Genomic DNA, 11,881 nt, shown 5'->3' with positions numbered 1-11,881 from the left:
GTAACACCACTGGAGGTGGCACACAAAAATCAAAAAAAGTGTTTGCAGTGGCATTTTAGGTAAGCAATAGCTGCAATGGCATATAAAATAATTTAGGATTTGCAGTGGCACTACAAAATTTACATACACTGAATGACTATTCAATTGGCTTATAATCTCAAGAAAGCAAAACATACCTCATCATCTTTAAAGAGTTTTACTCGATGAGCATATAAGCTCTACTTGTTAGCCCTGCTCTGGATTTCTTTTCGAAATCCTGCTCTAGAAAGTTCACAGTAATCCTTGAAGCAGTATAACTGAAAGCATAAAGGAATTTTTTGAAGAGGCATTCGTAAACATTACAGTTAAGAACATATACCTCTCTTTATCAACGGTTGGACAGAACACAGCTTTTGCATTTTCTCAAGAAAAAACAACTGGATGGAACACGGCTAACTTTCTGAGTGTAACCATATGTTGAAATAAACGCCACTGTCTCCTGTTTCTTTTCAAGCATATTTCAGAGTTACAGAATTGCATGCAGAAGGAGTACTGTAAAACAAGCATGCCACTTTCTGAGCGTAACTCAACGATGCAGAACATAGTTCTAAGGTAAGACAAAGCATAAAGAAACCTTCAGATTACTTGGCATCAAGCAGCAATATAGCATAGCAACCTAATAACCTAACTAGCTAAGTACCTAAAACTCGCCTACTTGACACTAGGTACAACCAACAACAAAAACAAGCATCTCAGTGCTGCAGCTTTGTCAACAGTGTACTGCAAAAACAAGAAGCCACAGTTAGTAAGAGGTAAAGATCAGTACATATAATCAAACTAAGTTTATGATACAAATGAAAAGTCATACCTACATTTTGATAACCAAAATCCACTATTAACGTCATCCTTGTGTAGCAGCACTATCCAGACCCTGTTTGGTCTTACCAACTGGCATTTCACACTTCAGAGAGTTTCCAGTAGACGAAACATTGCCTCCAATATTACCTTTCTGAGTGCTAAAAACGTTCCTGCCAAGGTCTACAGATGCTTCTTCCAAGTTAGAAGGCAGAGATGCAGGATCCAGCTCAAGGGCACCATTAGGGATATGCTGTCTATCAGCTCCTGACAACCTATGAAAAGGAATGTTGTGTGAAAACCTTAGTTTGTCACCACCAGGAATCAAATATGGTTCTTCCTTGTCCGGTCGCACAAAAAGGCTGACAAAACCCTTAACCTTCATTAATGGAGTGACATATATACCAGTACCCACAGTGAAGTCTGATTTTATTTCTACAATGTCATAACTGCAGTGCTTACTATCACTGGAATCTGAACTCCAGTTAAACTCGCATCCCTTAAGGAGGGCCCATACATCGCCTTTCACAGGATGAATCTCATAGCTATTTCTCTTCCTTCCCTTTGTCCAAGCAACTACATGGGAAAACATGTTTCTATCTTCTGTAAAGGTCGTTTTCCCAATTCTGAAACTACCACAAGCAACAGGCAGCTCCTTAGAAGACCATGCCTTCTCAGCATCATTCACAGGGTCAAACTCTAACCAGCTGAATGACAGCATGAAGTTTGGAGAGTAAACCTGCTTAATTCGAGCATAGTACCTTGGCATGGAATCATTGTCATCATAAACTGCCCATATTTGATCAGCTTTGAATTGATCTGCACGCCTATTTTCCTCAAAGTCATAAAACTCTGGATCTGGATATGAGACACCACCATTGGCATCGCCCACAGACCTGACACTGCCATTCCTTTCAGAGTTAGGCATTTCCTCTTTCTTACTTGCTCCCTGTTTCTCATTATCATACAAGCCATTGACCACCTCCCCATTTTTATTTGGAGTCTTCTTTGTAACTGGAATACTACGTCTTTGTGTGTTGTGAACATTGCCATCTTCATTTATCGACCCACCAGTTCTGTCAGCATTACATGAAGAGTACCCTTTCCTGATCCTCTTTGCCACAGGAGAATCATGAAGATTATCAATGCCTTTTCTGCAACCACCACTTCCATCTTCATTACTGATATTTTCCTGTTGGCTTGATCTCTTAGGATTCTGCCCTGTTTTGACTGCACCGGCCACATTACGGACACCTTCCATAGACTGGTCCTTTTTTCCATGCATTGAGACTGGATATCTGGATTCTGTAGCTACCTCCCTTGTCCTTTTTCCCATGTTTGCAGGTGAAATTTTATCAGAACTCGCAAGTGGTGGCTCAGTTCTGATTGAATCATTTTCCTCATTACGTGCTGCTCTTGGTGACTTCATGCTATTGCATGACCTGGCATTAGCTCTGACATTATTGTCTGCCGTCCCCTTGCTGTTAGGATTACCTGCACCCTGGGAACTCACAGTATTATCCAACCCTGCATTAAAAGTGGGTTTCTGTGACTGATCTTGCTGATTCACAATAGGAGTTTGCTGACCAGGAACATGCTGAGACTGTATTCCTTTTTTCTGCATGTTTATAGGTGAAAGTTTATCAGAATACACAAACGGCGATTCAGCTCTACCTGCACCATTTTCTTCTTTGAATGATGCTCTTGGTACCTTCGTGCTATTGCATATCCCAGCCTTAGCTGGGAGATTACTATATGTGGCTCCTTTTTTGTTAGGATCGCCTGAAGCCTCGGAGCTGATAACATTCTCTGATCCTGTACTAGGTGGAAATCTATGAGACTGCCGTTGTTGGTCAGCAGTAAGAGTTTGGTGATTACGAACATTCTGAGATTGCTGGTGAGTGGGATGAGTTGGACAGGCGGTAAGAGGATTTTGCCAACCAGGAAAACTCTGATTTTGCTGGTGAGGATTATGTTGCTGGTTACTGACATCAGCTTGCTGACTAGGAGGGAACTTTTGCGGTTGCGTCCCAAATCCACTCGATGGATATTCTGCGTCTACTTGGGCAGGAACAGATTTCTTGGACAAATCAAAGGCAAGAAATCTCCTTGAACAGATCTGACAGAGGACAAATTTCATAAGAAAACTACATGGATACTGGTATTTTTTCCCACAAGTCAGGCAAATTGTCCAGAAACTAGGAAATTCAGCTGACTTTCCAGCCTGTTGCTGTGGAGTCTTCTTGATATCTGGAACACAAGAGTTCTCCTTGTTGTCCCTCTTATGAGCAGGATCAGTTTTCTTTGATGCTCGTCCCCGCTTCTTCGGCACAGGGATGGAAGTTGCAAAAACTGGTTTCCTTTTATTGTCATGGGAACGACGCTTTACTTGGTCTGTCAATGTCATGTGAGCTTCACCAATTAACTTAAAAGCAGCTTCAGCACCAGCAAATTTGTTCTTATCAGGATGAAGTAAAAGAGCAAGTTTACGGTACTGTTTCTTAAGTACCATGTCATCTGCAGTTGGTTCTACTTGAAGAATTCCATACCAGTCTGTCTCCCCATTGATCTTAACAGAAGCAGAGCAATGAACTTCACAAACGGCAAGCATTTGAGAAATATTTTCAAGGCCAGGAAAAAGCCGGTGAGCCTTGAGAACCATCTTTTTGGCACCAGGAAAGTCCGCTTCATGCAGCCTTCTTTCAGCCACATCCTTGGCTCTTGAAGCTTCTTCCTTGTTGCATTCCATTATGATGAACTGAGGAAGAGCAATAGGCTGACGGTCTTGTTGAGCTCTAAGCAAGAATACTATATTTTGTCTTCATCACAATCCTGCAAAAGAATGACAAGATAGTGCAATTTGTTACAACAATATCATTAGGAAATGGAAGTTCTATTATGTGCAAGTGTGCAAGAATCGTTACTAACTTCAAAACTTGGCAAGCTCGAGGTGAGAGAAAAACAAAGTAACATAAAATATCTGGAGGATTGTTGTATAACTACACATCAGAGTGAAGTGCGCCATAGGTCTATAAACTTGATTGGCATGTCATTGGGTCCTTAAACTTGTATAAGTATGCCAATAGAGGTGCAAATCATGCTTAATTAGCAATGAATGATCATGTGGCACTATGAAATATATTTAGGCTAGGCTCAACTAATATCAAATGTGGAGCTAGTAAATGTCAAAAGGCGCAACACCCAATTTTCTGTTTTCTTTTAAGACCATTACACTGTTTGTCCATGTTAAGTGTTTTCTTCTCAAGTTCTCAAAATATACTAGTATAAAAATTCTGTGAAGGGAACACCAACTGAAATGCCAGAAAAGTACATGGCATGTATCTTTCCTTTACGCTCTTCTCGCCCAAAGCAACATGAACTGTGGTAAGTTCCATCCACAATTGAGCCAAACCACTACAGCACCCAGCATAAATGCTCAAAAGGTATAACACGTGCATCTTTCATCTATGCTCTTCTAGCCTAGACCAACAGGAAGCAGTGATAAGTTTCATTCGTAATTGTGCCAAACTAGTACCGCGCACAACATATGCCCGCAGGTTGAGTTACGAAAACAAATGAGGCAATGTAGGGACTAGGGAGGCTACAGAAAAAATTCGAAAAGGGGATGAAACCCCGGCATCTGGATCCGATGCTCCGTACATAACTACGCAAACCTGATGGCACCCCCCACTCAAAGCCGCATGGTTAGTCATGTGCAGTCAGTAGTCACCCTCTTAATCTAGCGTAGTCATCTAACCACAAAAAGGTCCACCAAAACAAAACAACGGCGCATGGCCCTCTATTCCTGATTCCTTTCCATTGCCCGCCCATTCCCTGCGAGCATATCGACAGATCGGACCGAAACAAACCACGCTCGCTGCCGATTCAGTCGCGGCATTTCGTCGAGCAGGTGACAGGCCTTCATTAAAATCACCCAGGCGATAACAGTGACGGGCGCACGGCACCCACAAATCCAAACCAACACGGACTCAGTAGAGAGGAAAAGGAGACGGCCGCGAGGGCGGGAAATGAGAAACGCACCGGCAAGTCAGATGGCGGCGGATGAGGCGGTGGCCTGCAGGCTCTCGCCGCGCGCGGCAGTGGGCGTGGCTGGCGGCGGAGTAGGGGGAGGAGACGGCGGTCGTGTTGATGCCGTGGGTCGTGGCTTCGCCTTCGCGTGCGGTCTGGGGACGAGGCTGCGATGGCGGCAGGCGCGTGTGGTTTTGGGGGAAGTTTTGAGGGGTGGAAAGCGGGAAGGTGCGCGCGGTTTCCTTCCTTCGCCGCTCCATTTTGAGGAATTTTGAGGAATTGGCGGCAATCTTTCCTTTCTTCTCTGCTCCACTTTTTTTTAGGGGGGTCTCTGTTTTTTTGTGCCGTGTTTGGTTTGGTTGTTTGCGCTGTTTTCGGGCTCTCTGGGCACTTGGCCCAGTGGAGCTTGGTTGGGTTGTTGTAGATTTTTGAGAATGATTTTCTTTTTTATCTGGTTCTCACATGCGGAAATTCAATTCGGCTCCTGGGTGCGTATGCTCCCTCTACTAACAAAACATATTTCGAAGTGTGGAAAAATTTTGACAAAAAATTCTACATGTACATCTCAATAATATATGTGTATGTGTCAAGTTTCACGAAAAAATAATATTTTTTGTAGCCTATGTAAAAAAGAGAAAATTTGTCCTGTGAAAAGCATTGTTTTCAGCACTGGATTTTGTCTTTTTTACACACGTCACATGATAAGTTCATTTTTTATGAAACGACTTTGTGAGCATGTAGCACGTGAAGATGTACGTGCGAATTTTTTGTTTCAATTTTTTTGAAATTTAAAATATGTGTAACATGCATTTCAAAATATATTCCAAAACACCCCTGTTAAAAAAAAACTGGTTCTCACATTGTCTTGCATTGGAGCAGAAGTATGAACCCCTCAGAAAAAAGAGAGGGCAGAACCATGATCGCCGTGTTTGTTCGCTCTTGTGATTCAATTTGGCAACGGGGCTCATTCCCCGAACCCTATTAGGGGACGGGTACAAGTTTAGTCTCCATCGCGTAGTTATCAAGGGCGAACTTCTCCCCAGCGGGTAAGACCGCTCTGTACTGCTCCCCATACCTGATAACCGTGAATCCCCACTAAGAAATCTGATCTATGAGGCCAAGGTCTTAGACAGTCAACTTTTTTAGAACCGTATTAGACGGTGAGTGCAACTCTAAAATTCCACCACGACTATCACGGATCCTCATTGCCCCTCTTTCTCTTCAGCCACCGCAAGCCCCGCTCCTTCCATCGGTCCCTCTCACATTCTCGCCTCATCGCTGCACTCTTTTCATGCGAACACCGCCCCTTCTTTCGGCCATCGCAAAACCCCGCTCTCTCCCATTGTGGCTTTACTCTATACTCTGTCGCATCCTCCCAGGTTCACACCGCCTCGTTCCTCTCAACCAGCCATGCGGCCTAGAGCGGCATGCGGCTCCCTTATTTCCGATTGCCTTCTCGAGCTCGGGCTTGGCATGGAAGTCGGTGTTGACCAACCACCAGTAACGTATGCCACAATTGCCATTGAGATCCACGTGTTACGTGTAGCAGTATCATACATATATGATACTATCTATATAATACACAGTATCATGGAAAATACGCGGCGAGTACCATGTACATCCAAAAAAAAATCTTGGTAATTTAAATAAAGGTTTTAAAAATCATTTTTTTAAACCAAAGATGATCAAGTATTATTTCGCGAGAAAATTAGTATTATTGTACGCGGGTTAAAAAGACAAAATCCACGCTATGTTCATCATAAACTTGCCTTTTCTGCCCAGGATACCATAAGAATTATTTCGAGCCCAAATAATTTTATACGATCACAATATTTGATCATCTTGTGTTTCTAGGAGGATCTGATTTTTTCACTAGTTCAAATTACCAGAAATTTTGGGGTTTATAGGATGCATAGCACACCGCCATGTGCCAAAAATTCGGTCCACGGTATCATGTTGTACTATCATAGTCTTCTTATATTAATTGATTTGTAGAATCTCAATACAAAATTATAATACATGATCAATTTTTTTAGCTTTACGTGTCATATGATATCTTATGATACCAGTGCCATCTCTCTCATTATAAATTGTAGTGACACATTAGCCTTTTGCATGAAATGCATGATACTACCTATAATTTCTTCATTGTGAGTAGTAGTCATAGGTTAGTCGGGATGAGAAATTTGCCTGGTACTAGGGGGATGGACATGGTACAAAAACTACCATTGTGGCAGTAAACAGGGATGGTTTTGGGCGAGAAGTATCAATCGGTTAGTGTCCCCTTTGCCACATTGTCCTCACTTTGTTCTTGGTATGGTGAACTTACCTTTTTAGTTTGACCGATGAAATTAAAAACTAAAAACATAAGTCTTGTGTGGATCGACGAGATGAAACTAGTGACGAAAGGAAATGTTTAATTGTCGACTGTGTACCATAAATTTGAAGCAATTCATCTGAGAAAGTCCAAACTTAACCATGAAATTAAAAATTTATAACTAAGAAAAATAGGAACCGATAGTGGGAATGAAATCACATCGTCGACCCACATACTTTTCATGTAGACCTCATCATGAAACAGGGGACTAACAAGAAACAAGAGATGAGATAGTGGTACACAAGGCAAGCCCACCTAGGTATTAACATCAAGGAGATAAAGAACTTATCACCTATTCATCTATGAGCTTAGAACTTAAAAATTGCAACATGGGAGTTATGTGAACGATGAGATGAAGTTAGTGGTCACATGAATTTTCAAGGATCGACCATTTGTGACAAATTGATAAAATAGGTAAAAAAAACACTAAGCATAAACACAAAATTGAAATTAGCAGTTAACGAAACTAGGAGCCGATCGCAGGAATGGAATCACGTTATCGATGTGTACATTTTTCATGTGGAGTTTATATTGAGTCAAACCATCGTTGTGTAGAATAAAACCTATTAGAGAAGGAGATAAAGAAAGGTGAACCAAACAGACCATCTTGCAAAGCGCTATGTACTAGCCGCACTACGATGGGAATGTTGGCTCCCTTTTCAGCCTAAAAAAAGCATGGCTCCGAAGAAACGCTCAATTGGGTGTTCCTTTAGATCTGGATGACTGAGTACTTTAAGTTCCGCACTCGTGCAATCCATTCATTTTCCAGGCAAGCAAACACTGTCTTTTTATTTGCATTAGCTGGCCCTGGTTGGTCCTAGACTCCTAGTGGAGGGAAAAATCACGGGTGTGAACCGTCGGTCTACACAAGTTTTAGAGCAGAGGTAAGGCAAATATATCACATTTTTTATGCCCTTGGTAATCAACAAACTGCTCTTAAACTACGGATCCAACCAGCACCAAATTTGGGGTGAGAAGCATACACATGAGTTTCCAACATACATACCAAAATAATCTCAACGGGACACAATCTGCCTGCCCAAACTATTGTCTCCCAAAACTACTCTTGCTGAAACTCCAGTAGTCTGAACTAATAAAACCGCTCTCAAATCTGATTTTCCAGTGATTCAAATCTCAAATAAGCTAACCAGATCAAAGTACTCAAAGTAAGGAACAAGCTCACCAAGTTTAGAGCTGATCCAAGTAGCGTTTGAGCCTCCAAACACCCATTTGAAGATAGATCGGTTAGATATCAGAAATCAAGACAGAAATCACATCTCCTTTTTTTTCCTATTTTTCACTTGGTTGCGGTGTTCTAGGGTGTTCGCTCACACTCTCGCAACAACTACGTTATGTCTTGGTTTTGCTTGCTCTCAAACACAGCCACCCTCACAGCCACCAATGGTGGCTAGGGTTTTCTCATGTTGATCAATGGTTGATACGTGTTGGATGTCTTAGGCTGATGGTGGGACGCCAACACACCTCAATGTGGAAGAACATGGCTCAGCATCATGAAATGCATATCAATGGTAACATATTGTGTGCGGGTGAATGGATCATGTTCATATTTGATTATACCTCATAAGGAATACATCAAGGTAATCCATTGACAATTTGACACCTCTACTTATTCTTGTGTGCGGAGGGATTCTCTTGTCAGTGGAATAAAGTCGATGAAGATGGAATATTGCAAGGCATCCAAGTTTGTCAGCCAGCCCAAGTATTACACATTTATTCCCAGCATTTTTTTCGATACTCTTAAAAGCTTATGAGGAGAGTACAAATCATCTGTGGAACTGTACTTCACTTATATGAAATGGCAGACAGCGTACACCACAATGGGATCATGACCGGGTGCTTGCAGTATTTGCAGATTGATACTGAAGCTTGCAGAATGTATTTAGGTACGTTCATGTATTTGCAAGATAGAATGCAGCAAAGGATTCAAGGACAATGAAAGGATCTCATCCAAAAGCGGTAAGGATACATTGATCAAAGCCTACACTGTGAGTCTGTGACATGTCTTGCTTCGAACTAATAAAGGACGTTTGCAACCATATGACCACGAGGATTGGTAGGTTCTTGTGGGCTCAGAAGGGTGAGGAGATGAAGATACATTGGATAAGCTGGGACAAGATGTTTAGGCCAAAGAAAGAAGGCGTGTTGGGCTTCAGAGAGCTTTGCAGATTCAATCTTGCTATGCTTTCTCGTCAAGTGACATATACGCGCCATTCGAATATCCTTTTAACACTTGGTGAGAACCTCTGCGCCGTCAACCGTGACCAGCACCGTATGCTCGAATTGTGCATTGAGGCTGCCGTCCACTGTGATGGCGGTCCAGCCGTCGTCCCACACTTCACACCGCGTGCTCCCCATGGACAACGTAGGCTCTGAAAGATGAACAATCACAAACCAAACCGCCAGTCAGCTACGCTATTATCTTGAAAGAAGACCAAGAGACAGGACAAAGTGTCGAGCACGGCAGCGTACCGATTGTGAATGTCTGGCCTGCAACCATGAATCCTGGCTCGTAATCATCTGTTTAGAAAACGCGTGTTTGGTTGCAGTTTGTGAGGATTATTAGAGCATAGCTGAAGATTTCTTGTTTTCCCCTATCAATGTCTTTATCCAGTCCATGATCACCGTCAGTGGAAACAGTTCAGGTTACTTACAAGTGTGCCATATGATGGGTTCTGAATGGAAGATCGTCCCAACTCCATGCCCCACAAAGGGATCCACGCTGTAGCCGTACTTGTTGACATGCTCACTGAAAGCCAAAGTAATCACCAACAAGACAATTACAGGGAACTGATGACTCAATTGCTTATATTCGACTTATACTTATAGCACAGTCTGAAGAAAGCAATGTTATCATTATCTGATATAAACCGTGAATCTAGACACTTTCTGAAGATGCACATGCTTAATAAATATAATTTCTCGCGACACCATTGGATAAGATAATCTCTGCTACTGAAAAACATACATGCTGATAACTTTGTTTTTCTTTTAAAAAAATCGAGACCCTGAGATATGAAAAATGATGTGCGCGTCTGATAACAGTATATATCTATAACAAAGTAAAACAAAAAGGAACTGGTTTATATAGAAATTACCAAAAGCATTAGAAAATTCACACTATTGTGATTTTGTCCAAGGTCTGAGGGATCAACACCTTATTCTCTCTCCAATTGTCTTGAAGCTAGCACCATGTTTGCAGGCTGATATGCCCCTCAGCATACACTCCTCAGTGACCTATTACATCAGACAAGTTCTTCAGTCACTATCTGAAACTTGTGGTTGGAGGTAGCCAAAAGAATCAGCAAGTCAGACCTTCACAAGCTGCTTAGTAGGTTCATCGACCTCTCCACAGAAATATGTTCTTGAGGTGTCACCATGGTATCCCTGGAGCAACACGTCACAGTACAACTCAAATTATGCGGATAGCCAGATTACTCATACAAAATCAGTAGGACGTACATTCAAGTAGACAGTAACATCAATGTTGATGATGTCCCCATCCTACAAAATCAGTAGAAAACAGCAAGCTTTGTTTTTTCAGGACAATGGGGATGCTAGAAAATGGACAACCAAATGAAGAAGAAAGGATCGCGATTCTCGACCCTTAACGCGCGCGAATCAGGAATTCCATGGCAGATGCACTCATTCACTGACGTGCAGACACTCTTTGGGAACCCACCATATCCAAGGGGAGATGGGTAAGCACCGGCGTCGATGATCATCCGATGAACTTCCCTGTCGATTTCATCTGTCGTCATGGAGGGCTGATGGAACACAGAGATATCATAATTTGCTATTAGTTGACATCAGTAATCCATGACAAAACATTAAGGACATGTAAGATAAGAAAGTAAACACAGAAATTGCCACAAAGTTTGCCAAGAGAAGGAATTCGGCCTTTGTGAAATGCTTACTTTCACCAATGTTCCTGCATACTGAAGAACCCGGGCAGCGAGCTTACATGCGGCTCTCATACGGACAATGCTCTCACTGTCATGCATTTGCCGGTCAGGATTTACATCTGGTAGTTGATCGGTGCCGTCGTAAGGTGGTCGGGGGATGTGATCGGGCACCTTGAGGCGCGGACTGACCGTGCCGCGCCTTAGTGGTTCCCTTCCCTTTACTTGTTCGGGACCATGGATCTCTGCAGCCCTTCAATGCAACAGTTACCAATTGTGTTCATGATTCATGGGGCAAATAAAATGGAAAGAAACGATTCTGCCAACAAGATTCATGATCCATGGCACCAAGGAAGAGCATAGATTGGAGTAGATTGTATACCTGCAGATCGCCGTTCTGCAGGTCTCCCCAGAGCTGCAGGATATTCCTGGTGCTACCGCGTGGAAATGCTTATGGAGAGTACCTGATAAGATGATTGCAATCAGATTGGGAATTTTGGTGTGGGAAGTATGAGATTCCTGACGAGAGCGCCCTCGGACCTGAACGCCGGCAGGGGAACAGCGGCGGCGGAGATGACGCGAGGAGCTCCATCGCCGGGATACCCGTAGCCGTCGACGCAAAGGGGAGCAGCCAATCGCGGCAAGGTGGTCGGAGATAAGACGAGGACACGTGGAGGGAGCGTACTGGCTGGCGGACTCCCGTTAAAATCTCGCTCTCACA

General features: G+C 42.8%; 2 protein-coding genes across 2 annotated transcripts; both read right to left on the bottom strand.

Moving 5' to 3' along the window:
* Positions 1-686: 686 nt before the first annotated feature.
* On the bottom strand, positions 687-3,583 carry LOC124668929. The gene is made up of 3 exons (XM_047205806.1): positions 2,150-3,583; positions 848-2,104; positions 687-759 (listed from the first exon to the last, which is right to left on the bottom strand). Exons 1-2 carry the CDS (start codon positions 3,581-3,583, stop codon positions 881-883), a joined length of 2,658 nt encoding a protein of 885 aa, XP_047061762.1. The 3' UTR covers positions 687-759; positions 848-880.
* A 5,183-nt stretch (positions 3,584-8,766) lies between these two features.
* Positions 8,767-11,809, bottom strand: LOC124685031 (methionine aminopeptidase 1B, chloroplastic-like). Its single transcript, XM_047219305.1, has 10 exons — positions 11,701-11,809; positions 11,543-11,624; positions 11,176-11,413; positions 10,864-11,025; positions 10,721-10,762; positions 10,574-10,645; positions 10,416-10,495; positions 9,913-10,007; positions 9,731-9,778; positions 8,767-9,630 (listed from the first exon to the last, which is right to left on the bottom strand). Exons 1-10 carry the CDS (start codon positions 11,750-11,752, stop codon positions 9,485-9,487), a joined length of 1,017 nt encoding a protein of 338 aa, XP_047075261.1. The 5' UTR covers positions 11,753-11,809; the 3' UTR covers positions 8,767-9,484.
* Between the last annotated feature and the right edge of the window lie 72 nt (positions 11,810-11,881).

This window comes from Lolium rigidum, chromosome 1 (assembly GCF_022539505.1).
Source record: "Lolium rigidum isolate FL_2022 chromosome 1, APGP_CSIRO_Lrig_0.1, whole genome shotgun sequence".
Classification (NCBI taxonomy): Eukaryota; Viridiplantae; Streptophyta; class Magnoliopsida; order Poales; family Poaceae; genus Lolium; species Lolium rigidum.
This window is presented reverse-complemented; position numbering and strand designations above follow the sequence as displayed.